The sequence below is a fragment of the Onychomys torridus genome, chromosome 1 (assembly GCF_903995425.1).
Source record: "Onychomys torridus chromosome 1, mOncTor1.1, whole genome shotgun sequence".
In the NCBI taxonomy this organism is placed as follows: domain Eukaryota; kingdom Metazoa; phylum Chordata; class Mammalia; order Rodentia; family Cricetidae; genus Onychomys; species Onychomys torridus.
In genome coordinates, this window is record NC_050443.1 from 126,596,313 (window position 1) to 126,622,762 (window position 26,450).

The 26,450-nt window shown below is 53.5% G+C and overlaps 3 protein-coding genes across 9 annotated transcripts; 1 reads left to right on the plus strand and 2 right to left on the minus strand.

Annotated features, from left to right (window-relative positions):
- Positions 1 to 39: 39 nt before the first annotated feature.
- Positions 40 to 8,402, minus strand: Kcnk4 (potassium two pore domain channel subfamily K member 4). 4 transcript variants are annotated; one of them, XM_036203217.1, is made up of 7 exons: positions 7,696 to 8,402; positions 6,253 to 6,521; positions 2,564 to 2,690; positions 2,275 to 2,435; positions 1,925 to 2,111; positions 1,434 to 1,570; positions 40 to 750 (listed from the first exon to the last, which is right to left on the minus strand). In XM_036203217.1, coding segments are annotated over exons 1-7 (1,278 nt in total). In that variant the 5' UTR covers positions 7,697 to 8,402; the 3' UTR covers positions 40 to 354. The 4 variants fall into 4 exon arrangements, with proteins under 4 accessions (XP_036059110.1, XP_036059099.1, XP_036059125.1 ...); XM_036203206.1 differs by having other exon boundaries at positions 7,542 to 8,402; XM_036203232.1 differs by having other exon boundaries at positions 7,955 to 8,065.
- Positions 8,403 to 11,294: 2,892 nt separating this feature from the next.
- Gpr137 (G protein-coupled receptor 137) lies at positions 11,295 to 14,764 on the minus strand. Its single transcript, XM_036203293.1, has 7 exons — positions 13,683 to 14,764; positions 13,550 to 13,599; positions 12,720 to 12,945; positions 12,459 to 12,608; positions 12,220 to 12,348; positions 11,971 to 12,089; positions 11,295 to 11,761 (listed from the first exon to the last, which is right to left on the minus strand). Exons 1-7 carry the CDS (start codon positions 14,037 to 14,039, stop codon positions 11,602 to 11,604), a joined length of 1,191 nt encoding a protein of 396 aa, XP_036059186.1. The 5' UTR covers positions 14,040 to 14,764; the 3' UTR covers positions 11,295 to 11,601.
- A 282-nt stretch (positions 14,765 to 15,046) lies between these two features.
- Positions 15,047 to 25,017, plus strand: Bad (BCL2 associated agonist of cell death). Of its 4 annotated transcripts, none has more exons than XM_036203303.1 (4): positions 15,047 to 15,643; positions 16,137 to 16,316; positions 23,711 to 23,901; positions 24,498 to 25,017. In XM_036203303.1, the coding sequence occupies exons 1-4, from the start codon at positions 15,526 to 15,528 to the stop codon at positions 24,621 to 24,623; spliced, it is 615 nt and encodes a 204-aa protein (XP_036059196.1). In that variant the 5' UTR covers positions 15,047 to 15,525; the 3' UTR covers positions 24,624 to 25,017. The 4 variants fall into 4 exon arrangements, with proteins under 4 accessions (XP_036059196.1, XP_036059215.1, XP_036059207.1 ...); XM_036203322.1 differs by having other exon boundaries at positions 15,310 to 15,362; XM_036203314.1 differs by lacking the exon at positions 15,047 to 15,643 and adding an exon at positions 15,672 to 15,828.
- The last annotated feature ends 1,433 nt before the right edge of the window (positions 25,018 to 26,450 follow it).

Genomic DNA, 26,450 nt, shown 5'->3' on the forward strand with positions numbered 1-26,450 from the left:
CACTGCAGCGCGAGAAAAGCATTCGCACACCCACTCGGGTGCCAGGAGCACTCACTCGGTGGTGCACACTTATGTTTATTGATGCAGGTTTTGAGGCACAGTCGTGAGGCGTGAGGGACAAGCCGGGCCAGGACAGCGAGACAGAAAGCTTTGGATGGTGGAATTTGGAAATGGTTGGGTGTGAGGAACCTGCTGGGGAAGAGCGGTGCCATTTGGCAACCCTTGACCTCCTCCCAGGGTTGCAAACGCTTTGAACAAAAGAGGGCTCTTTGGTCAAATCAGCCAAACATGCCTGGGCATCAGCAGGAACGAAGTCCCTGGCGGGGGTGGGGTCCCGGAGCAGGGATCCTGCCCCTACACAGGCACAGCTTTGTCTCGGAGACGCGCAGGACCCCGGGGTCTCGAGGGCTTCTTGGGGGGGTTGGGACGGCGGCGACCCCGAGGCGCTCGAGGCAGGGCACAGCCGCGTTCACTCTGCGTGTCTGAGGACTCGTCGATGAAGGCCAGGTTCTCACTGGGGTAATCCAGAGCCGAGGCCGTGGGCGGTGACGGTGTCTCGGCCTTCTTTGGGGGCACAGGGGATCCCGGCCCGCAGGCTGGCTCAGCAGCCCCAGGTGGTGCTGGCAGGGAAGAGGGCAGGAGCGGTTGCTCCTTCTCTGGTGGCGGGGCGGCGCTGGGCCCGGCTCTCTGGGTCACCCGTGCAGTCACTGTACCAGTCCAGCTAGCAGCCTGCGCTGTGAGGCCACCCATCTGCAGAGAGGAAACGGTGTCCGCCGATTCTGGGAACTGCCCCTGTACCAATCGCATCCACCTTTTGGCCTGGCTCTCGAGCCTCGGCCTGACCCCACGGACACACTGTCCCTGCATTGGATCGAAGCACCCCTTCTCCAGCAGCCTTTCTAGAAAGCTCCAGTTTTGTGTCAGCCTTAGCTATCTCTGTGGTTGGCTAGCAAAATGCAGGTTTCAGATAAATAGCAAATTTGAATATCAGTATGACTCGTACAATATTTGGGTCATGCTCTAACATCTTATTTGTTGTTCGTCTGAAACTCACATGTAACTGCCCTCTCTAGCTTTGTTGTTTTTAAAATAGAGCCTCATTCTATAGCCCAGGCAAGTCTGAACTCGCAGCAATCCTCCTGACTCTGCTCTGCTTATCAATTGCTGGGATTTACAGACATGTACCACCTCGCCTCTGAGTTTATATTTAATAACCCTGGCAACCCTATCTATCCATGGAGGCCGAAATAGTCGAGTCCCTGACAAACCTAAATTTACTCCATTGTTCCCGGTAGCACACGCTCCAAGTCTCAATTTCGGAGGAACCTACATTTTGGAGAGGAGTCTGGCTGAGCAACCAGCGGCTAAGGGTACAACACTCAAGTGACATGCATAGCGCATGCGCGGCAAAGAACAGACCCAGGGAAGCGTACCTCTGCCCGTGTGCGGCGAGACACCGCTCGCAACCAGTTGCCGATGGTGGTGAGCACCGAGGCGAAGTAGGCTAGGCCAAACAAGATCCAGAACCACGCCAGAGGTTGGTAGGCTGAGTTCTGCCCGGGGTCAGTGCCTAGATAATTCACAGGGAGAGAAAAGTAAGTTGATGGGATCAGGAGGCAAACGTGTGAGCCTCTGGTTCACTGCCGGCTTCTGCACCTTGTTGAGAGAGAGCCCCTCCCCAGAAAAAAAGGGATGTGCAAGATGAGTGTGCACGAATTGTCATTGTGTATAGTAAGAGCATGCAAGAGGGGGTGAACTTAAAATATGTATGAACATGCACGGGACTCAGGCCTATAAGATGTAAGTGGGCAAATGGTGCGTTCCGTGATGGGTGTGGGAGCTGGGCAAATACCCCACAGTAGTGCATAGGCAGAGTGCAGGGATAAAGGAGTTAAGGAAAGTGCTGGGCAAAGTTAGCCCTCACCAGGCACATAATCGCCAAAGCCTACGGTGGTGAGCGTTACTATGACAAAGTAGATGGCTTCCAGCTTGCTCCAGCTCTCCATATAGGAGAACACGAAGGTAGGAGTTAGGACAAAGAGCAGGCAGCCGATCAGCAGAAAGAGCACCGCAGACAGCATCCTCACCAGCCCGGGTGGCACATGCCACTTCTGCGGGGAAGGGCGAGAGGTAGGGCCATGGAGATATCAATTCCATTCTCCCCACCCCACCCTACCTCCATCCTGGCTTACTGCGAGGCTCTCTCGAGGAGTGCACACTCACATGCCAGGGACCTAGGGAAGAGTACCCTATGAGGGGCACAGTGCAGCTCACCAAGAAGATTGCTTCGATGTGACCGATGCCCCGGCGCAGAGAGGAGCCCAGCCGGTCCCCGACCCCCGCCAGCAGCATCCCAAACAGCGGGATCCCCACCAGTGCATAGAAGATACAAAAGAGACGCCCGGCGTCTGTCTGTAAGGCTGTATTGCCATAGCCTGGATAGAGGGGGCAGTGCAGGAAATGTAGGTGCTGTCTGGCACCCACTGCCGCTCCCTGCACCTTCCCCCAAAGGGAAACTCCTTGCCCCTTTGCCTCCCTCCACATGCCCCATCTCCTCCCCCACCGATGGTAGTGATGATGGTGCCCGAGAAAAAGAAGGCGCTGCCCAGGTTCCAAGCAGATGAGTGGTTGCTGCTATTGGTCCAACTGGTGTCTGGGTTTGCACCCCCTCCCAGGGCTTCAGCCACGAGCTGCGGACAAGGCGCACAAGGAGGAACCTCAGTCCTTCCCTCCAGCTGGGCCCTCCAGCTCCAGCCCTCCCCTTCCTTACATAGCTCACTGGTGGTATATCTTCCTTTCCTTCCCTGCTCTTTGGTTTTAGTTTTTGACAATGTCTCTTTAACTCTCTCTACCTAGCTATCTTTTTGTGGTTGGTTGGTTTGGTTTTTTGAGACGGCATTTCACTATGTATCCCAAGCTGCCCTGAAACATGCTGTGTAGTCCAGTCTGGAACTACTGATCTCTCTTGCCTCAGCCCCCCAAGTGCTAGAATTAGAAGCATAAAACCACCATAACTGACTTTGCATGACAGATTCCTAACTTTACAGTCTGGAGCACGGATGCTGGGAGCAGGTGCCTGGGTTCCAATGTTGGCAGCCTTGGGCAAGTTAACTCATGGTTCCTCAGATCCCTCCCTCTATCACATGGCGTGACTGTCAGAGCACCAACATCATAGATGTGTCATGAGGAGTAAACACTAGGTAATTTCCCACACAGCCACGATGGCCCATGAGTTCCTGCGCCTGTGTGAGTGTGAGACTCCAGCACTCCCACTGCCACTATGGAAAGTGAGTCTGAGTACCTGGCCTCTTAACAATGCATTGAAAGGTGACACCTTCACATGCCCTCAAATGTTGTGGCCACTTTAAGAATGTTTTATGTGTGTGCTTGTGTGCACAGGTCATTTCGTAACATCCAAGCCAAACCCAGTATTTCGTATGGAGTGCTCCATAAGCATGACTGAATGAGTGAAGTACCATGCTTTTCTTGCCTGCCTGCAGATTCCCCAGGGGAACAGTCTGTGTCTGGAAAGAGCTTGCCCTGAGTGCTGGAATGTCAGAGCACCCAGAAGATGACATGAAGAAGGTCCCTCCCCTGTACTAAGCAAGGACAGAATCCACAGGGAAGTTTACAGTCTGTCTCATCTCCATGACAGCCTCCATTAGCAAGACCTACTCCGGGTTCACCCTCCCTGGAGTAACTGCTACAAACCCTCAAGGCTCTGATTTGTCTGGAGGAGAGTCTAGACTCCTTAGCTCAGCATTTATTTAGTTATTATTTTGAAAAAAAAAAAAAAAAGTCTCATATAGCCCAGGCTAGCCTCAAACTCACTGTGTAGTCAAGGATGGCTTTGAACTCCCGATCCTCTTGCCTCTACTGAGTGCTGACCTTACAGGTGTGAGCTACCCTATCCAGTTTTGGCAGTGCTGGAGAGACAACCCAAGCATGCAGCATGTAGGCAAGTACTCTATCAATTGAGCCACACACACACACACCCCGCTCTCTCTAATCAGAGGGCTGTTTGCTTTTGTTTTGGAAGACAGAGTCTTTCTTACTCAATAGCCCAAGCTAACCTGGAACTCACAGCAGTCCTCCTGCCTCAGCCTGGCATAAGCACTTTTTCCAACCTGGTCTTGACTTTTCCTCAGACTTCTCTCTTGAGATTCTGATTTTGTACCCCAAAATACAGCAACCTTCTCCCCAGATTCTCTGAGGTAATTCCATTTTCTGTAATGATGGTCTTTGAATAAAGAGGTGAAATGTCTGGTCAAAAGTGATTTAAGTTTTTAAAGATTTATTTTATATGTTTGTTTTATGGTATTATGTATATGTATGTATGTATGTCATGTGCATGCCTGGTGCCCACAGAGGCCAGAAAAGGGTGCCAGATTCTCTGGATCTAGAATTACAGATGGTTATGAGCCACTGTGGGGGTGCTGGGAACCAAACCCAGGTCCCCTACAAGAGCAGCAAGTAGTCCAAACTGCTGAGCCATCTCACCAGCCCCAGTGATTTATTTTTTATTTGGTAACATTCCCCCACATCCCCAAATCCTTCATCAGCCAGTGTGTTCTGATTTTTGTTTCAAATGGCCAGGCATCTGCTATCTCCAGTTTCTGCTACACTCTGAGCTTGCCAGTTTCCACTCTGCCGCCATGCTGTTCCTCTGCTTGGGAGTTGTTTGTCCCCACACTCAGAATTCTGTTCCTCTCACTTGGTACTTCCCTGCTGCCAGCTCTCCCCACAGCCTCTGTATTTCTCTTCATTCCCAGCATACAACCCAAGGCCTAGCAACCAGTGGGTGCGTAATGCAGAAGGAAGGAATCCCCCTTCCCACGGCTTCCTACAGTCTGTCCCTGGATGTGACACCACCAAGAAGCCCCATCTGCTTCACCCCAATATTTGTACCTCTACTCACCCCCAGCACACACAGGTATATCATTGCTGCAGGGCTCACTCATTCAGGGAGTAGCTCTTGTTAAGAGAAGCAAAGCAGCAGTCACCCACCCTGTAGGCTCCGGTCTCTCCTTTTCTTCTTTCTCATCCCAGAATAAAGCAATTCCATTGTGAAGATAAATAGGTCAGACTCCCTCCCTCCCTCTGCCCTGTGGTCTGGCCAGGCGCACTTTCCACCCAGGCACTTCTGAGCAGAGCTTGTCCTGATTTCTGGAAGTGGGAGAGAGCATCACCTCTGCCTGTATCTTTGCATTGGATCCTGCCACCACCTTAGGAATCAGTTGGAACTCTGAGGCTTACATGCAGACCCTCCACAAATAACTGTCAGGGAATGAGGGGTACTCTTCTGCCAAGTGAGAAATATTAATTTATCAAGGTTAAACCAGAGCTGTTCCAGAGAAATCAAAGGGAGAGACACAGGAACTCACTACCTGGACCCGTGAAGGCTGAAGCCCAGACTGGATGGAGACTGATCAACTATAGCTTGGGAAAGTCTGACAACCACCCACCCCCTTTCCCACTGGCTGCTAAGCATGGGTCCTAGCGAGGAGTGACTCCTGAACTAGCATCCAGGGGGGTAGGAACAGAAGCCCTCTAAAATCATCTGTACTTGTTTATGTGCAAACTTGGGGACACAGCGGAAGCTGTTCACCGGATTCTTGGGTTTCTCTAAAACATCTGAACTAAAAAAAAAAAAAAAAAAAATGCATAGGAACTTGTGTGGGAGGAGCAGCCAATGTTAGTAAGGAAAAACTCTGCAGGGAGCCAGGTATGGCTGTTCTGGCTTTCGATCCCAGTGCTCTGGAGGCTGAGGCAAGACAAGATAGCTCAGAGTTCAAGGTCAGTCTGTGTAACACAGTGAGTGCCAGGCCAATCAGGGCTACCTAGCAAGCTCCTGTCTCAAAAACACAAAAATCATTACTGGGGTTATATTTCAATTCAGCTGTTTAGCTGAAAGTCCCAAGTGACTGAACATCTAAGATTTGGTCTGGTGACCTAATGATGTTAGACCTGTACAAATGTAACCTCCCATGTGCTCCAGCCAGTTAGTCATTCCATTCATTTATTTGTCCATTTTGTCCATTTTCCTTGCCTCCTCTCCCCATCACACAGGGAAGGAGGCATTCCGGGAGCACAGCCTTAGGCCAGCACAGACAGGTAGCAACATGGCCAGCATATTGAAAACACCTGGATCCCAGATTCTGCCCAGCACCCCCAGATGCACCCAGTCCTCTTACATGTCTGGAAGCAGCACCCTGAGCAGAGCCCCACTGCTGACCAGTTCTGCCGACCCACCTTGATGAATTTCGTCAGGTTCTCTTGGCTCACACATGGATGGTCCTTCAGAAACTTGTCTCGGACATCCTCCAGCTTCTTCTGAGCCTGCTGCTCATAAGGCTGCTCTAGAGCCTGGAACACTAGAGCCCCGGATACCAAGTAAAGCAGCACCAGTGCCAACAGGGCCAGAAGCGTGGTGCTGCGCATGGCCCTTCCAGAGGCAGGTCCGGCTCCTCCACTTCCTGCCTGGGAAGGAGGAGCAGGGAGCTCCTGGGGAGCAGTAGTCACTGCAGGCCAAACCAAGGATTATGGGGTCAAGAAGAGATCTGTCCCCACATCCTCCCTTTCTATCGTAGACCCCCAAGGTTTTGGATCTCCTAGTCTTTATTGTCCATGGGTGTAAACCCTGCCCCCCAGCATCCTCTGGCTAGACATCTAGTTCCAGGGACTAACACCTAGACCCTCCACCTCCAGCCTCCCTCTTACCTCCAGGGCCTAACCATCAGGAGAGTGAGAGGAAGGAGACAATAAGCCAGCCTCAGAAGAGGCAGCGAAGTGAGAAATGTGGGGAGTTGTGAGCCATAGGGAGCCTTGGAGAAAACCAAAGGAAGACCAGGGCTTTCCAAGGCAAAGCAAGAGGAGAGGCTGGAGGCCGCAAAACAGGAGACAGGAATAGCAGGTCCATACTTGGCTCTCCCAATGCGGCTGTGGCAGCCTCCTCAGATGCATCCTCCTGCCTTTCCAGGCTAGCAGGGATCAGCGGGGCAGGGATCCTCCAGGGTCCCCACCCGCCCGCTGGGCTTTCGAGGAACCCAGAGGCAGATCTGGCTGCAGGGCAGAGGCAAGGCCCAGAGCCAGGGAAAGGAAGGGTAGGCACCAGGTTCCCGAAAGAAGGGAGGCACGGGGTGGGAAGGGCATCATAGATACAGCAGCCCACGGGACAGCTGTCACCTAGGGAGCAGCGGGAGATGGCAGGCGCGCGCGCGCGCGCGCGCACACACACACACACACACACACACACACACACACACACACACACATATATATATTATACTGTCCGCCACACGTGCCACAAAGATCCGCGATCCCACACTCCACCCCTGGGCTCTAGCCGCAAGCTGCCCAGGCTGCAGACATAGCACTGCACCACATTCCAGCAGACCCCGGCACAACTGACCACCATGGGCGTGCCTGCGGTGCAGAACCACCCTAGAGGTCCACGCGCACGGGTGCGCACACACACACACCAGATCCGCGTGACACCGCACGCCAGCCACTTGCTCCCACCACCTCCCCCGCATCCTTACGCCGACGCCTCCGAGCGTGACCCGCGACGGGACGCACCGTCACACCACTCGAGGAGGGCATCCACGCGCGGAGGTGGGTGTCCCGCTCTGCCGGTCGCATCCCAGCTCCCGGGCCGATATCCAGCCCACGTTCCCGCGCCTGCTCGACACTTACTGTCTGCCCTCTCTGCGGCTGCGGCTTTGACTGCGGCCAGGTCTCCCGCGCCGCCTCGCGCGGGTATGGGCTGGGTCTCGGAAGTGGTGGCAGCCGGGGGACCGAGCGGTCGGCCTTCAGGCTGGGACCCTCCCTTCTCACCCTCAAAAGCCCCCTCCCCGGGCGCTTAACCCTACCACAGCGACGTCTCCTAGTCTCCTACGTGCCGCACCCTCGCCACCGGCTCTCGCTGTCACCCGCCTTGCACTCAGCCCTTTACCTGCACCCTCTGGGCTCCCCAATCCTGGCTTGTCCTGGCCAGTGAGTGGCAGAAGAGCTAGAGAGGAGTCGACGTGGAGTCCAACCTTCCAGGCTGGGATCGGAGCCCCAGCGCTGCCCTAACCTGGACATCGGTTGGCCCAGGGCTCAGGACATCCGTCACACTCATCTCCTGGAATCTTCTAGGTCTATTACTGGACTGGGAAGAGCCCTCTTTTCTCCGCCCATGGGGATAGTCAGGCCCTTGGGCTCAGCACTTATGAGGGAGAGGCCCTCAGGGAGAAAGGGGTATGTGGGGGTGGGGAGCGGGGAGATCTCTTTGAGGCCACCTGGATTTAACCAGCTGTATGGGCTGGTCCCAGCTCTGGGGAGTCACTGATGGAGCATCTTCTGATCTGGCTGCATCCCCAGCTCTGATCCTCCAGGTCCTAGAGTAACCTCCCCCCGCACCACCAGCCCGAGGGAGGGCAGTAGCTGTCTACCAATCCTAGCAGGCAGAGTAGAGTGCTGGTATTTTCTGAAGAGCTAAGACTGGGTCCTATGCTGTCTCTGCCCTTCCCCGTTCATGTTCATATCCATTTCTTTACTGAGCTCCCCAAAGTCTCTCCGGCAGCAATTCCGGGATCCTATGGCCTTGTGGTCCATACTTTTTATTGTTTTGCTTTTTGGAGTCAGGGGTTTTTCTTTGTCCTGGAACTTGCTTTGTAGACTAGTGTGGCCTCAAACTCAGAGATCTGCCTGTCTATGACTTCTGAGTGCTGGGATTAAAGGTACACGCCACCATGCCAGGTTCAGTGGTGATGGTCAGTAGTTTTAAGCCTAGAGTTTAAGGTGACCACCCCAGATGAGAGGGGGCCAGGGCAGGTTACCAAACTCTCTAGAGTCTTCCTGTCCCCACTTACAGTAAAATAATTTTCTCCGGGTGCTGATTGGCACATTTAAGAGGTCAGTGTTTATAAAATAATGCTCAAAGGCTGGCACACACAATTAAGTGCTCTATAAATGTTAGCAATTTTGCTTCCAACCAAAGTGATTGTCTAGCTTACTGCTGAAGTAAGTCCTGAGCCTCTGATGTTCTCTCTGGAGACCTTGCAGACCTGGCTCCAGGATGCTCCCCAAGAAAGGGCTTCAAGGCAGACTCATTGCTAGGCTGAGATCCCAGAGGAGCTGGAATCACCAGGTTTCTGAGCAGGAGTCACAGGCTTCCCCCCCCCCCCCCCCCATTTTTCAAGACAGAGTTTCTCTGTAGCTTTGGAGCCTGTCCTGGACTAGCTCTTGTAGACCAGGATGGTCTCGAACTCACAGAGATCCGCCTGCCTCTGCCTCTGCCTCCCGAGTGCTGGGATTACAGGTGTGCGCTACCACCACCCGATGAGTCACAGGCTCTGATAAGCAATCCTGAGTCACAGGGCAGAGCTGCCAAGATGTCATGTCAGGAGTGCAGGGCATTGACTAAACTGTTGGGGACAGTAGGCATGCACCAGGAGCTGACTGCAAGTGACCAGGTAACCAGAGGAACCCATACCCAAGTGAGGAGATGGAGGTGGGCCACAGCAACACCTCCTGACACTTGAAGGCCACATTAGAAGTGGTGACAGAAACAAATGAGACCTCGGGCCAATGAGATTGCTCAGTGCTGCCTAAGGCTGCTTACCACCAAACCTGAAATTCCAAGTTTGATTCCTGGAACCCCATGGGTTTCCCTGACTCCATACCTATATGTGTGTCTGTGTATGCACACCCACGCGAGACACACACACACACACACACACACACACACACACACCCCACAATTAAAAGAGTATTAAAGGAACTAGGCCTGCACTAAACTCAGTCCATTCAAAAACAAGATGCCCAACAGACTGTAGAGGTGGCTTAATGGTTAAGAGCACTTGCTGGGGGTCCTCTGAAAGCCCTAAGGTGAGTTTCCAGCACTGGCAGTTTACAGCCTCTAACTCTAGCTCCAAGGGATCTGATGCCCTCTTCTGGCTTCCTTGGGCACCACATACAGGTACAGATACACCTATACATACGTAAAAACAAATCTTAGGGGGAAGAAAAGATGCCAAACAGGCTAGGTAGACATGATGGTACATGCCTGTACTCCCAGCAGTTGGCAGGTAGAGGAAGGAGTGTCAGGAGTTCAAAGTTATCTTCAGCTACTTACAAGGTCTTCATCTCAAAAAGCTGAAACTGGGTCAATGAGATGGCACAACAGGTAAAGGTCTTTGCCACCAAGCCTGATGACATATTCTGTCCCCTGATCCATATGGTGAGAGGAGTGAGCCAACTGATAAGTTGTCACCTGACCTCCACATATGTGTGTGCTGCGCTAAGTGCTTGTACACACACACACACACACACACACACACACACACACATACAAATATGTTACTTAAAAAATGTTAGTTGGGCATGGTGGCACACTCCTTTAATCTCTCAGTACTACAGAGGCTGAGGCAAGGAAATCTCTGTGAGTTCAAGGCTAGCCTGGTCTGTAGATCGAGTTCCAAGACAGCCAGGAAGAACCTGTCTCAAAAAACAAAGAAGTCAGAGGGCTGGTGCTTAGTGGCCAAAGGCACTTGCTGCCAAACCTTGCAACCTGAGTTCACTCTCTAGGACTCACATGGTAGGAGAGAACCACCTCAATATGAACCCACACACATACAATAAATAAATGTAATACAGTTTGTTTTGTTTTGTTTGTTTTTCAAGACAGGGTTTCTCTGTATAGGCTCTGCTGTCCAGAAGCTCACTCTTGGTAGACCAGGCTGACCTCGAACTCAGAGATCTACCTGCCTCTGCCTCCTGAGTGCTGGGATTAAAATGTGCACAACCACCGCCTGGCTGTAATACAATTTCTTTAAGGCTGTCTAAGAGCCACATAATTACAATGCTGTGTGGTCTGGGAGAGGGGTTATGGCTCTCTGCACAGCCAGAGAAAAGTTTCATGTAGATTCCACTCCCTGCCCATTCCTAGGGAGATTCAACCCATTGCCCTGGACATTCCTGGAAAGTACTCAATAATTGAGCCACATCTGCAGCCTGTAGAGGTGATTTTTCAATCAGGACAGGTGCACAAACCTCTAGCCTCAACTATTTGAGCTGAGACTAAGGCAGAAAAATCACTTGAGCCCAAGAATTTCAGGCCTGGCTGGGCCACATAGAGACAGGACACCTTGGACAACAGAGGCCTGAGCATTTCCTCTACCGCTCCAGGCCTGCTAGCATTGATGAAAGTGAGTGGCTCCCTTCCAGCCTAGCACCCATGTCAAGGGCCAGTGTTTGATCAGCCTGATGCCAAACAGGTAAGAAGGAACAGAACTCAGACAAGTGACAGGTGAAGGGTCAGGGCACAGACTCTGTTTATTGAGTGGTAGGCACAGGAGAGGTAGCTGGCTCCAGTGTGGAAGCAGAGGCAGCAGGTCATGCCAGGGCACTGTGGGCATCTGGCAACCTGGGGGCCTTGTCCCTATCTTAGGGGGATGGCACAAGCTCACTACAATAGGAGCAGCAAGGAGCTGGCCAGAGGAGAGAAGCAGCCACAGTCCCCTGGCATCCTGGGCAAGAAGCGGCAGATGTACTTGGCACAGGGGCCGGGGATAAGGGGACCTGGGGCCTGGGTGCTCTAAGGGGAGTAAAAGGAGATCATGTCTGTGGTGTGGAATAGAGGCTATGGTGGTGGCCGCCAGGTCCTGGCACCTGGGAGAAGAGCAGAGGAGTGGTCCTCGTCTGACTGGCCCCGCCCCAGCCTGGCTCACGCCCGATGGCACCATACCAGCTGCCAGAGCCCAGGCTGCCGGACATGCTGCAGGCAGAGAAGCAAGATAAGTTCCAGGAGTCCCAGGTAGTGCCCAGGGTCACGTTTATGAGATGGGGGGCAGGGGAAGGCGCCTTTAGCCCTGGGAACCCAGAGGGGGCTTCACTCAGAACAAGTCAGGCCTGGCTCTCGGTCCCCACTGCCTAATGGAGCCAGGCAGGACCCCAAGACCCCTCAGGCAGGGTTGAGGCTCCTACCTGGTGCTCTCACTCCGGCTGTGCTCCCAGGAGCAGCCCTCATCCTCACAGTGCCCAGCCCGGTCAAAGAAGTAAGAACGGGAGTCAAAAACCTGCCCGTTGAGGATTCGACTGGTGCTCTGTAAGTGTGGGGGGAGAAGCTGCTACTATGGATTTTTATTTTTGCCCCCATAACTGTCTCAGGACCCCAGGCCAGAATTGCCAGGGTCTAGCCCACTCCACTGGACCTAGAGGTGGTTGGGAGCCTACCAGGTCCTGCAGGGGCCGGTGTACCCGGAAGAAGCCCACCAGCAGTGTGGTGGGCAGCAGTTCCCACACGAAGAGGATGAGGCCAAACACCAGGTAACCTTTGTCCCCTAGGTCATTCACCAGGTCTGCCTGGGGAAAAGCAGAGGCTGAGAAGTCTGCCACCAGACAGACCGTGCTAGCAGAGCCTGGCCAGCTGCAGGCTAGATACTAGAGAAGGGATAAACTCGACTAATACCTACCTGGTCAGATACGTTGTACCAGTCGTAATCGAAGGCATCTAGCCGGCTCCGAGGGGCCAAGGCCAGAGCTGCCAGGTTGTAACAGGCCCGACTGGCATACAGCAGAACCATGGCACCCCCTATGGCAGCCGCCTGGCACACACTGGTCCCCTGGTAGAGATGACAATAGAGGATCTTCAGGGGGAAGGAGGCTTCCTCTACATCCTAAAGACCTCTGTCCAAGGATCCTCAAGGATACTGCAGCAGGGTTGGTGGCCCTACCTTAGCCTCTAAGTAGATGCTAGTGGAAGGAGCTCGCCGGGCGACGAGGCAGAGGCAGGCAGCAAGCGAGAGGGCACAGATGACGAAGAGGGAGTCGCTCACCAGGACACGTACCAGCAGAAGAACCCAGGGCTGTGCCCGGCGCTGGCGGGACAGCACTGCACACAGTACATTCACCAGCAGAAAGAGCAGTGAAGCACCCACGAAGGCCCCTCGGACAGCCAGCCTGCAGCCCACAGCAAAGTCAGCCCCAGGCCATGGATCTCCTTGGCCCTCACCAGCCACCCTGACTCCTCAAAAGATCCCAGGCTCAACCAGAACTCAGATGGTCCAGTCCAAACTCGGCTCGTCTAGTTTTGCATATGAAGGAACTGAGGCTCAAAGAGGCGAGGTGATTGGAAGCTATGGCATTGTAGGAAGAGCACCAGACAGGGGGTCAAACATCTGGATCTGAGCCCTGACTAGGGCCTCCTCCAGCTGTGTGACCTTGAACACGCTGCTTTATCTAACTGGGCCTCAGTTTCTTCATCTCTTAAAATGAGAATAAGACTGGTATCTCAGGTGAGATGTGAAAAGATGCTTGTGAAATATCTTTATAAACTGGAAGACACTGTGCAAAGGGCAGGGGCGGTGCAGCCAAGGTCACTACTAGAAGTGCACCAATACTTATATAGTCCATGGGTTGGAGCTTCTATCTTTCTCCACCGTGCATGACACTATCAGGGCTCTCTGCACCAGGTACTTTAGTTTTTCCTAGCTCTATCACAAATGTTCTGGGGTTCTTCTCACCTCAACCCTGCCACTGACCCATTAACTTCTCCAGTACTTACAAGCCTCGGCTCATCTCTGGCCGACGCTTTGCCTTGGCCTTGAACACCACCTGGGAGCAGAGATACCCATCACTCACTCCTCTAGACCCTTGGGTTTCCCTGCTGCTCCCACCACACCAGTTCCCGTGGTTACCTGGGCAAAGTAGAGGTTCATAAGCGTCAGTGTGAAGAACTGCAGGCAGACAGGGCAGCAATAGAGAAGCCAGAAAGGCAAGGGCCCCAGGCGGTTGGCCCTGGGAGTATCTCGGAAGTAGAAGGAGAAGAGTGTGGTACGCAAGGCTGCCCAGAGCAGACAGAGTGCCAGGAACACCGTCTGATAGCTGAGGCGCTTGTGCCCATACAGAAGCACCAGCCAGAGCTGGGCATAGACAGAGAAGAAGAGCAGAGCGTATAGGGCAGTGTAGGCAGCGGTCAGCCCCAGAGTCACTGTAGGCGGCAGTGCAGGTACCAGCCCGGCTGCAGGCACCAGGCCAGACAGGTTACTCTCCATGTCAAGGAGGGAGGCCTGAAACCAGGAGACAGAGATGGAGGGCTGGCCAGAAGCCAGGGAAATAAATACGGAGGGGTGGTTACTGCAGGAGGTGGTGAGAGCTGGGGACTCTGGAGGAAAGAAGTTGGGGTTCCCAGGCCTTTCCTCCCCAAGAGAGGGGGGGTGATGGGCACGGGCAATCTGGGCCCCGAACCCCTCACTCTGGAGTGTGTAAGGGTACTCTTTCCTACCCAGGGCAAATGGAGTGGGGGTTGGGGGTGTCCCTCCCTGGGTCAGCCCCAGAGCCAAGATGGGAGGATGCAGTGGTACAGAGAGTCCCTGGCCTTGGTCGCTCGTGTCCGGCTGGCAGGAGGGGGAGAGCCGGCCGATGCCCGTCAGCTTAGGACAGCGGCCGCTGCGGGGGCGCCCAACGCCCCGCTCTCCCCCTCCCCACGCTTGGTGGCTCTTTCCCCTCCAATAATCCGGATTGGGGGGCTTCTTCCTCTGTCCTCAAGATTCCAGACGTTGTTCCCCCACTGCGTCCACCCTCAGCCCCGGTGAATAAGAGGAAGTCGATGTCAGGTCCTCAGGCCGCTGCTGGGGAAGCGGAATCCGGTCGCCGGGACACCGGGCTCCAGCTCCCCGGCTCCCGCTGCTCCGCCCCACTCCTGCGCCTGCGCGGGTGTCCGTTCGCGACGCAAACTGCGTAGCAGCGGATGGGGACTCCGAGGCCGTGCGCCGCGCCCGGCGTGCAGCTCTTCGAGAATCGACGCGAGTTGCGCTGCCGGCGGGCGTCCGGGGTTACGGATGGCTGCGGGCGTCCGAGAGGCGGAGACAGGGCCGCACGCAGCAAGCACTCGGGTTACTCGTGTCCTGAACTGCCAGCTCTTAATATTTGGGGGACTACTGTTCCCTACGCTTAGATCCCCTAGCCCACATCGGGATCGGCGTGCCCATACGGGGGCGGCAACGACTCCCCCCACAGGCTCGCTGAAGGAAACTTCCGCCCACAACCAAGATGGCACCCTGACCCCGCCCCCTAGCTTCTGTTCGCGGGCTCCGCGCTCCGGCCTGCTGCCGCTTTCGCACACCGTTTCTAGCAGCCGAGCCCTCGAGAGCCCCACGGCTCGTCCTCCTGGGCGCCCCTGTCCCTTCTCCCGCACCCGGGCGGCCATCCTGCCTGGAAGGAGCTCCCGAGATGGCGCGGTGGGTTGTCCCCGAGTTGAGCAACGCGAGGCCTCCACGACCAGGAGGAGGAAGGAGCCGGCTTCCCCATCCCGGTCCCTGGGTCCAGGACGAGCAATAACCATCGCAACGATCACTGCACCCTACGGCCGAGCTTCAGTGAGCGGCTCTACAAGTGCTTTCGCTCATAGTAATCATTGCGCTGTTTACAGAATTTTCACCAGCTCCCCAGGGAGGTGTCATTAGCCCCATTTTACAGGAGGGAATTCGGGCCCAGAGGGGCTGGAGGATATATCAGCCGAAGCAGGCCTCCAGGATCCAAATGGGAACCCCAAAGCAGCCCTTGCTGGCTCCTGCACATGCCCTAGGCGTGAGGAAGTCGGATCCCGGAATCCGGAGCCTGGGGAGCGACGCAGGAGGAAGGCGGTGGAGACCAGCAGGTCGACTGCAGGGGTGGGACCTGGCTTGGGGTGGCCCCGCCTCCAGGCCGACCCGGGATTTACTTCGAGAACCGATTGGGTCAGATGCGTGACAGTTCCCGTCGCCCAGGAAACTAGGACCGGGCGCCTTTAGAACTAGAGGGAGGAGGCAGGCCCCGGTCAGGGGCCTCGAGATCGGGCTTGGGGTGAGACCTGTTGGCGGTCATAACGGGCAAGCGGGACGCAGCAGGGCCTGGACAGAACTCTAAAGAGAGATTTAGTACCCCGGGGACAGCCTGTGTTCTCCACCAGGCCAGACCCAGCAGACAGATGAGGGCTTGGGAAGACTGGTGGGCCTGTGTTGAGTGTGTGAGTGTGTGTGTGTGTGTGTGTGTGTGTGTGTGTGTGTGTGTGTGTGTGTGTGCGATCCAGTAGGAGTGGGAGCCAGGGCCACCTCTCCTGCTTCTCATCACCACTAGCTGTGCCCTGAGTACTTCTTACCTTGTCTTTACAGCCCAGAGTATGTTCCAGATCCCAGAGTTTGAGCCGAGTGAGGTGGAAGACTCCAGTCCTGCTGATAGGGGCCTGGGCTCAAGCCTCACTGGGGACCAACCGGGTCCCTACCTGGCCCCAGGTCTCCTGGGGAACATCGGACACCAACAGGGGCAGGCAGCCAACAGCAGTCATCATGGAGGTAGGTTCCCCACCCCACCATCATCGTCTCCCTGCCCCTTGCCCCCAAGTCAGTTGCCCCTTGCCTCTCTGTCGCAGCCATACTTCCTGAAGACTCTGGGGTAAGTCACAGATAGCTCTCAGCCTCAAAATGCCTCTTCTACAAACTAACTATCACTACCTTTGTAAGACCACAGGGTTAATTCACAGAAATATCTGGCATGCCCTTAATGATCAAGCTGCTTCACTAAATGCTCAAAACAGGCCCCAGGATAGACATCAGTGGGAGGCAAACATCCCCAAAGAGGAAGTGACTTTCCTAAGGTCACCCCTAAGAGGTGGTGCCAGGAAGACTCAATTTCTGGGTACCTGTTCTTCCTGGGTCAGGGCCTTCCAGTGGCCAGTAGGTTCTTTTGTTGTTGTTTTTCCTTTTTTTTTTTTTTTTTTGTTTTGTTTTTCAAGATAGGGTTTCTCTATGTAGCCCTGGCTGTCCTGGACTTTACTCAGTAGACCAGGCTGGCCTCTCAAGTGCTGGGATTAAAGGTATGTGCCATCACTGCCCAGCCAGTAGGTTCTTTCTTACTCCATGGATCACCCACAGCAGGACTGTCCTTGCACAGATGGGACAGGCAGGTGACCAAAGTGACAAACAGAAGACCAGTGTGAGGATTGGAAAGTATGAGTACCAAAATGGAAGGGGAGGCATTGGAAGATGCTGGTTATTTCTCAGTCCTCTCCACTCCCCAAGGCTGAGCCTTTCCAGCCACAGAACTCTCAGCTTAACCAGGTATGTCACTGGCTCACTAGAGCTTAAATGATCCCTATTTCCTTTTTCTTCCCCTTTGTTTTGTTTTGTTTTTGTTTTTTTGTTTGTTTGTTTTTTGAAACAGGGTTTCTCTGTGTAGCTTTGGAGCCTGTCCTGGAACTTGCTCTGTAGACCAGACTGGCCTTGAACTCACAGAGATCTGCCTGCCTCTGCTCAGATTGCTGAGATTAAAGGCTGGGCCACTACCACGAAGTCCCCACTCCCTTTTTGAGACAAGGCCTCATATATCCCAGGGCTACTTCCAGCTTGCTGTACAAGTGAGACTAGCCTTGAATTTCTGATCCTCCTGCCTCTACCTCCCAAGTACTGGGATCTTAGGTGGGCCAACATGCTTGGCATTCCACACTTTTTAAAAAAATTATATGTATATGTGTGCCTGTGTGTGCAAGTGCAGATGCCTTGGAGTCCAGAAGAGGGCGCTAGATCCCCTAGAGCTGTTATAGGTCATAAGCCACCCCTGTTATAGGTTGTTGTGAGCTGTCCCATATGGTTGCTTGGTACTGAACTCACACATCCTCTGCAAGAGCAGTAAATGCTCTGAGCCACTGAACCATCTCTCCAGCCCACCACACTTCTTTTAACCTCCAGATTTCTTGCTTGCTCTTTTTCTGGTCCTAGCTCCTCTCCATTCTCTGCCAGCACCTGGCTGTTCCTCCTCATCCCTGAGGCACACTAACTCCTCTTCATCCATGTCCTAGAGTGGTGGGACAGACACCAACAGAGGAGCCATAAGAAAAGTAGGCAGTGCTCAGAAGATGATGTGTGTTGGAGGTAGAGAGCAGAGTCCCAGGGCTATGAAGTGACTGAGGAGTGACACCTAGGTAGTCGGGGCTAGTCTTAGGAGGGAGTAGCCAAATAGGTAAGGCTGAGAGTTAGCTATTCTGATGCCTATGTTTCAGGAAAAGAGAGGAGGAAGTTAGGAGGCCCCAGGACAAGAATTGCTCCTGTGTAGCAGGGCCCCACATGGGGAGAGGTAAAGAGGGGTAAATAGAGCCCTGTCCAATTCAGTCTGTACAGGCCTTTGAAGGCTATTATAAGAACAACTTTGACTGGAATCATGGGAAGACTTTTTTTTCCTTCTTACTGTGCTGGGGATGGAAGCCAGGACCTTTGCACATACTGAGCAAGTGTTCAGTGAGCCACATCCCCGGGCCTGGGAGTTGGGTAGGAAGGAAAGAGGTGTTGAAGAGGATCCTCAGCACCCTGAAAGTTGGAAGAAAGAGAGATGGGGGAAGGTCAGGGATCTGGTAGGAACTTTTAGACATATAGGTGAGATTCCAGAATGCTGCTTGTGGGAGCAGCAGGGAGTTAATCTGAGTAGTGTATGTGACGGCCAGCCAGGGGCAGGTGCTAGAGGGCGGATACAAGGAGGAAATAGTGCTGGTGGAAAGGAGAGGAACTGCCTTGGGTTTTACACTTACATCAAGGGGGTGCTCCGAGAGGAAGGAGGTGGCAATTGGCTGGCATCATGCTAGGATGGAGTCATTTGATACGTGGCAGGGTCTAGGTGATGCCAATGGAGTGAGAGACTGGAAGGAGGGGAAGGAACAGGGAGATGAAGAAGTCAGAGATCAGGAGGAGCACTCAGGTTCAATCAACTCCGAGTAGGCTAAGGGACTGGCAGAGAAGCAGAGCAGTTTGTGTACAAGATGGAGAAGGCTGAGGTGTGGAGTGTGTCAGTGACAAGCTCTGAACCCTGAGTTAGGGAGTGCAGTGAAAGCATGGCCTGCAAGTGTGGCCGCAAGTGGAGAGAGGTGCACCCCAGCTCAGCTCCAGCTCCGTGAAGGAGAGCTGCCTGGGGAAACAGCCATGGGGAAGGTAGCTGAATGTCCTTGCTTCTCTGCTAGGCAGGGACTAGACCCCAGAGACCCTCCCTGAGCCTCTGTGTGTGTGTGTGTGTGTGTGTGTGTGTGTGTGTGTGTGTGTGTAGTGTCATAAACATTTTAGTATTTAGTTGTCTCAAAAGCAATTGCCAGAACTGGGTGTGGTAGTTGTTAGCATTTAGGCATCAGTAAGACATGGCTATAATCTCAGCACCAAGCATGGATGAGTTTGAGGCTTGGGCTCCTTAGTGAGGCTCTGTTCCAGCAAAACAAGTGACTTTCCATAAAAAGATTTGCAAGTGTCAGACCTGCCAGAGCCATAGAACTACTGGCCATTTCTGCAGTCAGCTCACTCTGATCCTAGCTCCCCTACCTACTTGCACCTGGCCCACTGGGCTGTGGGCATCCTGGGGCAGGGCCTGCGGTGCAATGCCTGGCACAGACTGCACAGTGGGAGGGGAGAAGGCCGTAACATACTGGTCCACACTGCAGCATCTGAGGAGGGCCCTTTAGGAGCCGATTGAAAGATTAACTGCTCCGCCTGAGTTTCCCAAGCTGTAAAATGGGAAGAGAACGGTTCCTACTTCACAGGGCTGCAGTAAGGGTACCTGAGTTCATGTGGACAATGCTTAGAAACTGCCTGGCACAGAGGGGGTACCATGGAGGTCCTATGCCCTGTTACTACCATAGTTGTGGTTATCATTGTTACTGTGAGTTGGCTCAGGCTCTGCAGACCTGGGTTTCCATCAGTAGTAAAAGCCTTGAACATCCAGTGTTCTTGGACGCCAAACATGAGATGTAGGTTAGACTCAAGATAGAAGTGACTTGAAGGCATTCCTTCCATACAGCCATTCAAGATTTAAGGTAGGCAGTTGGGATTTCGAGCAGGGATTGGAAAACCACAGACATGGGCTAAATCCCTGTGGTTTTGCACTGCCCCTGAGCTAGGAATGTTTTTGTTGTTGTGTTTTGAGGTTTTAAGGTCAGGACCCAGGGCCTCCAGCCCACTAGGCAAACACTATCACTGAACCACATTCCCCAGCCTTTTTTATGTTTGAGACAAAATCTCACTGTGTTGCCCAGGCTGGCCTCAAACTCCTGGGCATAAGCAACCCTCCTGCCTCAGATAGCCAACTAGCAAGAAGCTAGGACTGCAGATTTGCACCTCCAGGAACAATTCTTTATTTTGTCTTTTCAAGACAGGGCTTTTCTGAGTAGCCCTGACTGGCCTTGAACTCCTGTTTCTGCTACCTAAGAGCTTGGATTAAAGGTGTGTTCTACCACGCCCAGCTGTTTAGTTTCTAATCTATTGAAATGATTGGTTGACAAAATCCAGGGAGCAAATTACTATTATTAATTTTTAGGTGTGTTTTGTTTTGTTTTGGATGTGTGTGTGTGTGTGTGTGTGTGTGTGTGTGTGTGTGTGTTTGTTTGTTTTTGTTTTTGCTTTTGTAAACAAGGTTTCTCTGTGCAGCTCTGGCTGTTCTGAAACTCACTCTGTAGATCAGGCGGGTCTCACAGAGATCCACCTGCCTCTGTCTCCTGTGTGCTGGAATTAAAGTGGTGTGCCACTTTTTTCTTAAACAAATATTTTATTATAACAGGTAAAAATTGTATGAAATTCCTATTTCAGTGTTACTGAGTGAAGTGATGGTGGGCACAGTGATGTTTTGGGGGACATTTTGTCTGTGACCCCAACTATGAGCAAGCTGGGCTGTTATAGAAGCCCTGGTAGAACACTTGGCCAGAGCAGGGCCAGGTGAGGACCCAGGCTGGAACTCTAAAATGCCTTTGCTCAAGGCTGTAGCACAAGTCTGGGCAGGCCACTACGGAGACAGGGCAGGCACAGTGGCCTGCCCTGCCTGAGGGCAAAGCCTCACTGTTCTTGGAAGGGTCCAGGACACCACCGTTTTTTTTTTTTTATTACTCTTTTCCACCTTGCCATGTGTTTTGTGTGTAAGGGCATGTGTGGAGGTCAGAAGAGAATTTTAGGAGTTGGTTTGGTTCTCTCCTCTTCTACTTTGTAGGTCTCAGGAACTGAACTTAAGTCACCAGGCTTCATGGCAAGCTGTTTTTCCTGGCTTGTCACCTCCTGGACACTCCCGCCAGTTTTAATGGAGTATGCTAGGCTGCTCCTTGAACTGTGAATTTTCCCATTCAGCCACACCCTCTTACCCAGAAACCCCGTGGGTAAGGAGTTTAAAGCTAAAGGTGCAAGACAACCTTTCTCTTCCCATCCTCCTATCCCCCCTCCCCCCAGGATGGCATAAATGGGCAGGCCTGAGCATTCACCCAGAGAGAAGCCACCCATCCCTTCCCCTGAGGGATTGAGGCGGGTCTGGGCCACACCCCACCCACCGTCTTTATCCAAGGAGTTCACAGAATCACCAGGTTCTTTCCAGTAAATGCAAAGATATTTCTAAAAATTCCATTTAGGGGCAGGAGATGCAGCTCAGGCGTAGAGTGCCTGCCTAGTGGACAAGCAGCCTTAGCTTCCAGTCTCAGCTGGGAGGTGGGAGCAGGAGGACCAGAAGTTAAGGCCAGCATTCCAGCTAACCGAGACCCTATCCCATCAATCAATAAAGTCTCTTGACACGAATGGGTGTCATTTTGTTGCTGGGGTGCTTGGCGTTGCTGAGCACCTTTAGTGACTGACATTCTCCATGCCACAGCACAGGCTCTTGGCATAGCTGATAAGTGGGGAGGAAGAAAATGACTCCTCCAACTGGGCCGCTGGGTACTGCTGAAGGGGGCTAGAACATGAGATGGGCAGACCTCGGAGTCAGACGGGCTGTGTCTGCACTAGTCCTCATCACTGTGTGGCCTTGGATAGGGTGCATACTGTCTCTGTGCCTTAGTTTTATTCCCTGTCAAATGAGGAACTTGCCCAATAATATGAGCTGAGAACTAAATGAATGAATCCAAGAGAAGCCTCTAGCCCAACCTGCTCAGTGTCCTCCTTGATTGGTTGGTTTTTTGTTTTGTGAGGTGCTGTGGATAGAACCCAGGGCCTTGAGCGTGCTAAGCAAGGATTTCAACCCTGCTCATGAAGGCAGATCTGTTGAGGGGGCGAGCACATGCACCACTCTGCCCAAGTATCAGTGCAGGCCAGAGGACAGCTTGTGGACGTCGCTTCTGCTTCCCCTTTACATAGATCCCAAGGTCCCCACTCAGGTCTTCAGGCTCCTGTACTGGTGAGACATCTTGGTGAAGGAAGTGGGCCGAGCTCCCACCAAGGCCACCTGGAAGTCTTCCCCTTCCTGCCAGCACCTGAATGCTGGGATTCCAGGGCTGGGTCCAGTTGAAGTGACATTTCATTTTTTAGTGCAGATAGGGTGCTCAGGTGTGAGCCTTTCAGCTTCTGCCTTCCTTCTCAGTAAGATGGGGAGAACTCCACATCTGCCATATAGGAGCCAAGAAGCCAATGGCTGTTCACAGGACAAAGTGGAGTGCTCTCCTGTCTTGTCTGTTCTCATGGTGACTGTGAGACTGGCTGTCCCTGTGTCACAGAGAAAGACACTGGTGTACCAGGGAATTGGGGAAATGGGTTCGTGGTCATAAAAGGGGAACCCACCTAGCTGCTGAGTAGTCTCCCTGAAATACTCTGTAGATGGGCAATGATAGTGCTCTGGCCAGGTGCTTTGAGCAGACCAGTCCAGGCCTTTCATGACGCTCCCTCCTTATCTCTGGCTTTCTGTTACATGTCGGCAGCTGGTATCCTCAGTACTGGAGCTGAATTGCAGAGTTCTGCCCATTGACCTTTGAGAAAGGGAGGCAAACTTACCAACCTCCAAACCTGAGGGAAATTTACCTCCTCCCAAGCTTTGCCTGCAGACACCTGGGTGTGGGCAGCAGGCTGTACCTAGCTCTGGACTCTGCACCTGGGAGTGGTTCTGGGTCTTCACTGGTCTGAGCAGAGGGGTACAGATGGCAGAAGTTAGGGGTACAGATGGCACACAGCACCCAGATCAGAGAAGCAGATCACTCACAATTCGCCTGCAGCTCACAGAGCATGTCTACATTCTGATGTGCCCTTCACTCAGGTGCATTAGTATGCAGGGTAGGTGAGACTCTCTTCATGAAGGGAGAAAACTAACTTGGCGTTTAAGGATGGCTGGGCAAGGCAAGAGTTGCACACCCTGATGGGCTCAGGGGCCAAACCAAAAGACTTCCGGCCTCAGGGCTTAACAGTCTTGTCACCCTGAGAAAACGGACTTCTCTGAACACCTGTGTACCTGTTGTCTCCCCACTTCCCCCATCTGTGAGAAGTGACTACAAGTTTTCCTGTAATAGAGACTGGTTTTGAACTCACCAGTGCTGGGATTATAAATGTGAACCATGCCCAGGACAAGCCTCTATGTTCGGTTTGTAGAACCAAGTGGTGAGGATAGTTTAGCACATAAAAGCTAGTCTCAGAAAAGAAAAAAAAAGTCCACCGTTCTGGACACTGTCTCCAAAAAAGGTGCAATACGGAATGCATTGAGTTCTTGTTCTCCCGCAAAGACAGAACAGAACACCTCCCTAGTTAGGGGTTGCTATGAGACCATATGAGTTACCTTATTCCTCTATTTTGTGAAAGGCACAGTAGAAAGTCTTTGTACACTAAAGGCGTCCTTCATTACTGGCACTCGACAAGGATTTGTGGAAATTAACTCGATTTCTCACAAGAACCCTCTTAGCTCCCTCCATTCGCAAAAGAGGGACTGGGGCTATTGGAAGGTGAACGGCAGTTCGAAATTCACACCTCTTCCATCCCGACTCCTGCAGGCGTTGGGGCTATGGAGACCCGGAGTCGCCACAGTTCGTACCCCGCGGGGACCGAGGAGGATGAAGGGATGGAGGAGGAGCTCAGCCCCTTTCGTGGCCGCTCGCGCTCGGCTCCCCCCAACCTCTGGGCCGCGCAGCGTTATGGCCGCGAGCTCCGAAGGATGAGCGACGAATTTGAGGGTTCCTTCAAGGTGAGCACCTGCATGGGGTGCGACCGGACCTAGACCCACCTTCCCCTTCTGCTATCTAGGGCATGTCGGGATTTGTAGTTTCAGGCTCACCAGGTTTTTCCCTTTGGTGTTTCAGGGCATGCCGGGACTTGCAGTTCTAACCCCTCTGTCCCTTGTGTTCTGTGACTTGCAGTCCGAGGATTTCCTCCCTCTTCCTTCTTTGTCCGAAACCCCGCCCCCAGTCCCGGAACTTCGGCACCTGTGGTCCAGAGTTCTTTCACAGCTAGCCCGCTAAGAGAACCAAGATTTTCTGTGATCTGTGTACTACAGACTCACTTCAGGCCAAAGTTCCTGAGTCCCCGAGGACCGTAGAGCTCGAAGCTTGCTAGTATCTGAGCGTCTCCCCAACTTCTAAGCCACTTTAAATTCTTGAATTCAGCCCCGTCCTCAGCAGTTGCTGGGCTCCAACCAATCCGGATTCCCGAGAGCCCATTCATCTTCTAGCGCCCCTGACTGCTGGTGACGGCGGTCTTTACATTTCAACTCAGAATGTAAGGACTTGATTCGGGATGCCAGGGTGAGGCTCATTTATTTAACTCTTTACTCCTTCCCCGAAGGGACTTCCTCGCCCAAAGAGCGCGGGGACTGCAACACAGATGCGACAAAGCGCCAGCTGGACGCGCATTATCCAGTCCTGGTGGGATCGAAACTTGGGCAAAGGAAGCTCCACCCCCTCCCAGTGATCTTCTGCTCCACATTCCGGGAACTCTACCGGCTCCCAGCGCCCGCCATATTGGGTGTGGGCGGAAGCCTTCCGAAGACAAGGATTAAAAAGAGGATCGCTATGTCCCTTTAACAGGAAGAAGAGCTGGCCAACAGCTTGAGTCCCTTCTGGGTGCGTGCAATAGGCACGCACCAATAGGGGTGGTTCTCGTTGGAAGTTTCAAAGTTTCCGCCTCCCCCACCTCAGCTTCCGGAAGTGACTTTTCCCCTCTCGGTTACTGGGCTGCCCTCAGGCGCCTGCGCCAAGTTTCGAGCCGGGGTATGAACCGTGACTTGGCTGCAGTCTTATCATTCGAACTGGGAGCTCGTGGTCGCTAGGTGCTTTACAATAAAGCCCGCGCCTGTGCTGCTGCACCTCTGTCCTTCGTTTGGGGTTCCGCAAACCGGATTATTCCTGATAGTTTTTGTCTGTTTTGTTTTTCGAGACAGGGTTTCTCTGTGTAGCTTTGCGCCTTTTCTGGAACTCACTCTGTAGACCAGGCTGGCCTCGAACTCACAGAGATCCGCCTGCCGCTGCCTCCCGAGTGCTGGGATTACAGGCGTGTGCCACCAACGCCCGGCTTTATTTCTGATAGTTTTAAGAGGCTCCTTTTACCCATAAGGGAAACAGGCTCTGTCCAAGGACTGAGACCAAGAAGTTGAAGCAACCAGCGGAGGCGGGCTGCTAGGCTTGAGGATGAGGGAGCGGGTCTTGGCTAGACCCCTGGGACTGCTAGGCCTTATCTCTAATATGGTAATTGGGAGCTGCAGCCCAGACAGCCGCTGGAATTCAGCGTTCTGCAAACCATGCCGAGGCTCCCCCGGGGCGGGGGGCGGGGGTCATTTGCTCTTATTTGGGTCAGTCCTTGTGAGCAGCTACTGTGTGACCGGCCTGGGGCCAGCGCTGCTCAGGGACCTGGCAGGGCACGCGGGGCGGGGCGGCACGATCGCTAGGGAACGTAGAAGCTTCTCATGGGGACCTGGAGCAGGGCCCAGAGCTCAGTTCAGAGATTTATTGGCGCCCCTATATCCCAGGCCAGTGCTTTGGGCTGGATATGCAGATAAGTTGCGCCACAACCCTGCTTCCTGGAACATGGGAGGGGGCAGCCCCCATGGCAGGGCCTCCAGGAGTAGGTCAGACTTGAAGGTGAGACTGCCTGGGACTGCCACTCACAGCTGAGGACATACCAGGATGTTGGGAGTTAGCTTGGTTTTGAGGACCCCAGGAAAAATGGAGGTCAGTCAGCAATGGACTTGGATTACAGGAAAGTGGGAGATCTGGGACCAGGACACGGTCTGACAACTGGAGAAGGTGGCTTGGGCAATGGTAGGAATCTCAGAGAGCAGAGGCCTTAACCCTGGGAAGCCCAACCCTGGCCACCCAATTTCTCTGGCCTTCATACCCGATCTTTTGCCTGGGGCTGCAACAAAAACAAAGAAAGCAAACACTTCATTGGCAGGAGATAAGCCCAGATAAGAGGCTGCCTTCCTCCGAGGGAGCAGCCAGTCCCCAACCGCCAGGAAGCTGGGAGAGGCCTTGAAGAAGTGCCAGTCTGCCTCAGCCACAGGGCCTGGCCCATGCTCTTGCCACAGGGTCTCTGGAGTTCCTGGCTGGTCCCAGGCTCCTAGCAGCTCTTCCAGCTGGTGAAGACCATCTAACAGAGCCAGTGTGCAGGCAGGCCATCCTGCCTCCTCGCAGGTCTCCACCTAGCTATGGCCCAGAATACACAGCTTCCATTCAGGGCCTGTTTCCGTATCTGTAAAACAGGCAAAACATCTCCCTCATAGGGGGGAGGGGGCTACAAGGT

Excerpts from the sequence above, each read along its gene's own strand:
- Kcnk4 (XM_036203206.1), bottom strand. The coding sequence starts at position 7,641 with ATGCGACCGGCAGAGCGGGACACCCACCTCCGCGCGTGGATGCCCTCC. Across the intron at positions 2,436-2,563 it reads CACCATCATCACTACCATCG|GCTATGGCAATACAGCCTTA; the intron begins GTGGGGGAGGAG and ends CCCTCTATCCAG. Across the intron at positions 751-1,433 it reads CTCGCCGCACACGGGCAGAG|ATGGGTGGCCTCACAGCGCA; the intron begins GTACGCTTCCCT and ends TCCTCTCTGCAG.
- Gpr137 (XM_036203293.1), bottom strand. The coding sequence starts at position 14,039 with ATGGAGAGTAACCTGTCTGGCCTGGTGCCTGCAGCCGGGCTGGTACCT. Across the intron at positions 12,349-12,458 it reads GGTACAACGTATCTGACCAG|GCAGACCTGGTGAATGACCT; the intron begins GTAGGTATTAGT and ends GCTTTTCCCCAG. Across the intron at positions 12,090-12,219 it reads ACCGGCCCCTGCAGGACCTG|AGCACCAGTCGAATCCTCAA; the intron begins GTAGGCTCCCAA and ends CCACACTTACAG.
- Bad (XM_036203303.1), top strand. The coding sequence starts at position 15,526 with ATGGGAACCCCAAAGCAGCCCTTGCTGGCTCCTGCACATGCCCTAGGC. Across the intron at positions 15,644-16,136 it reads AAGGCGGTGGAGACCAGCAG|CCCAGAGTATGTTCCAGATC; the intron begins GTCGACTGCAGG and ends TTGTCTTTACAG. Across the intron at positions 23,902-24,497 it reads AATTTGAGGGTTCCTTCAAG|GGACTTCCTCGCCCAAAGAG; the intron begins GTGAGCACCTGC and ends CCTTCCCCGAAG.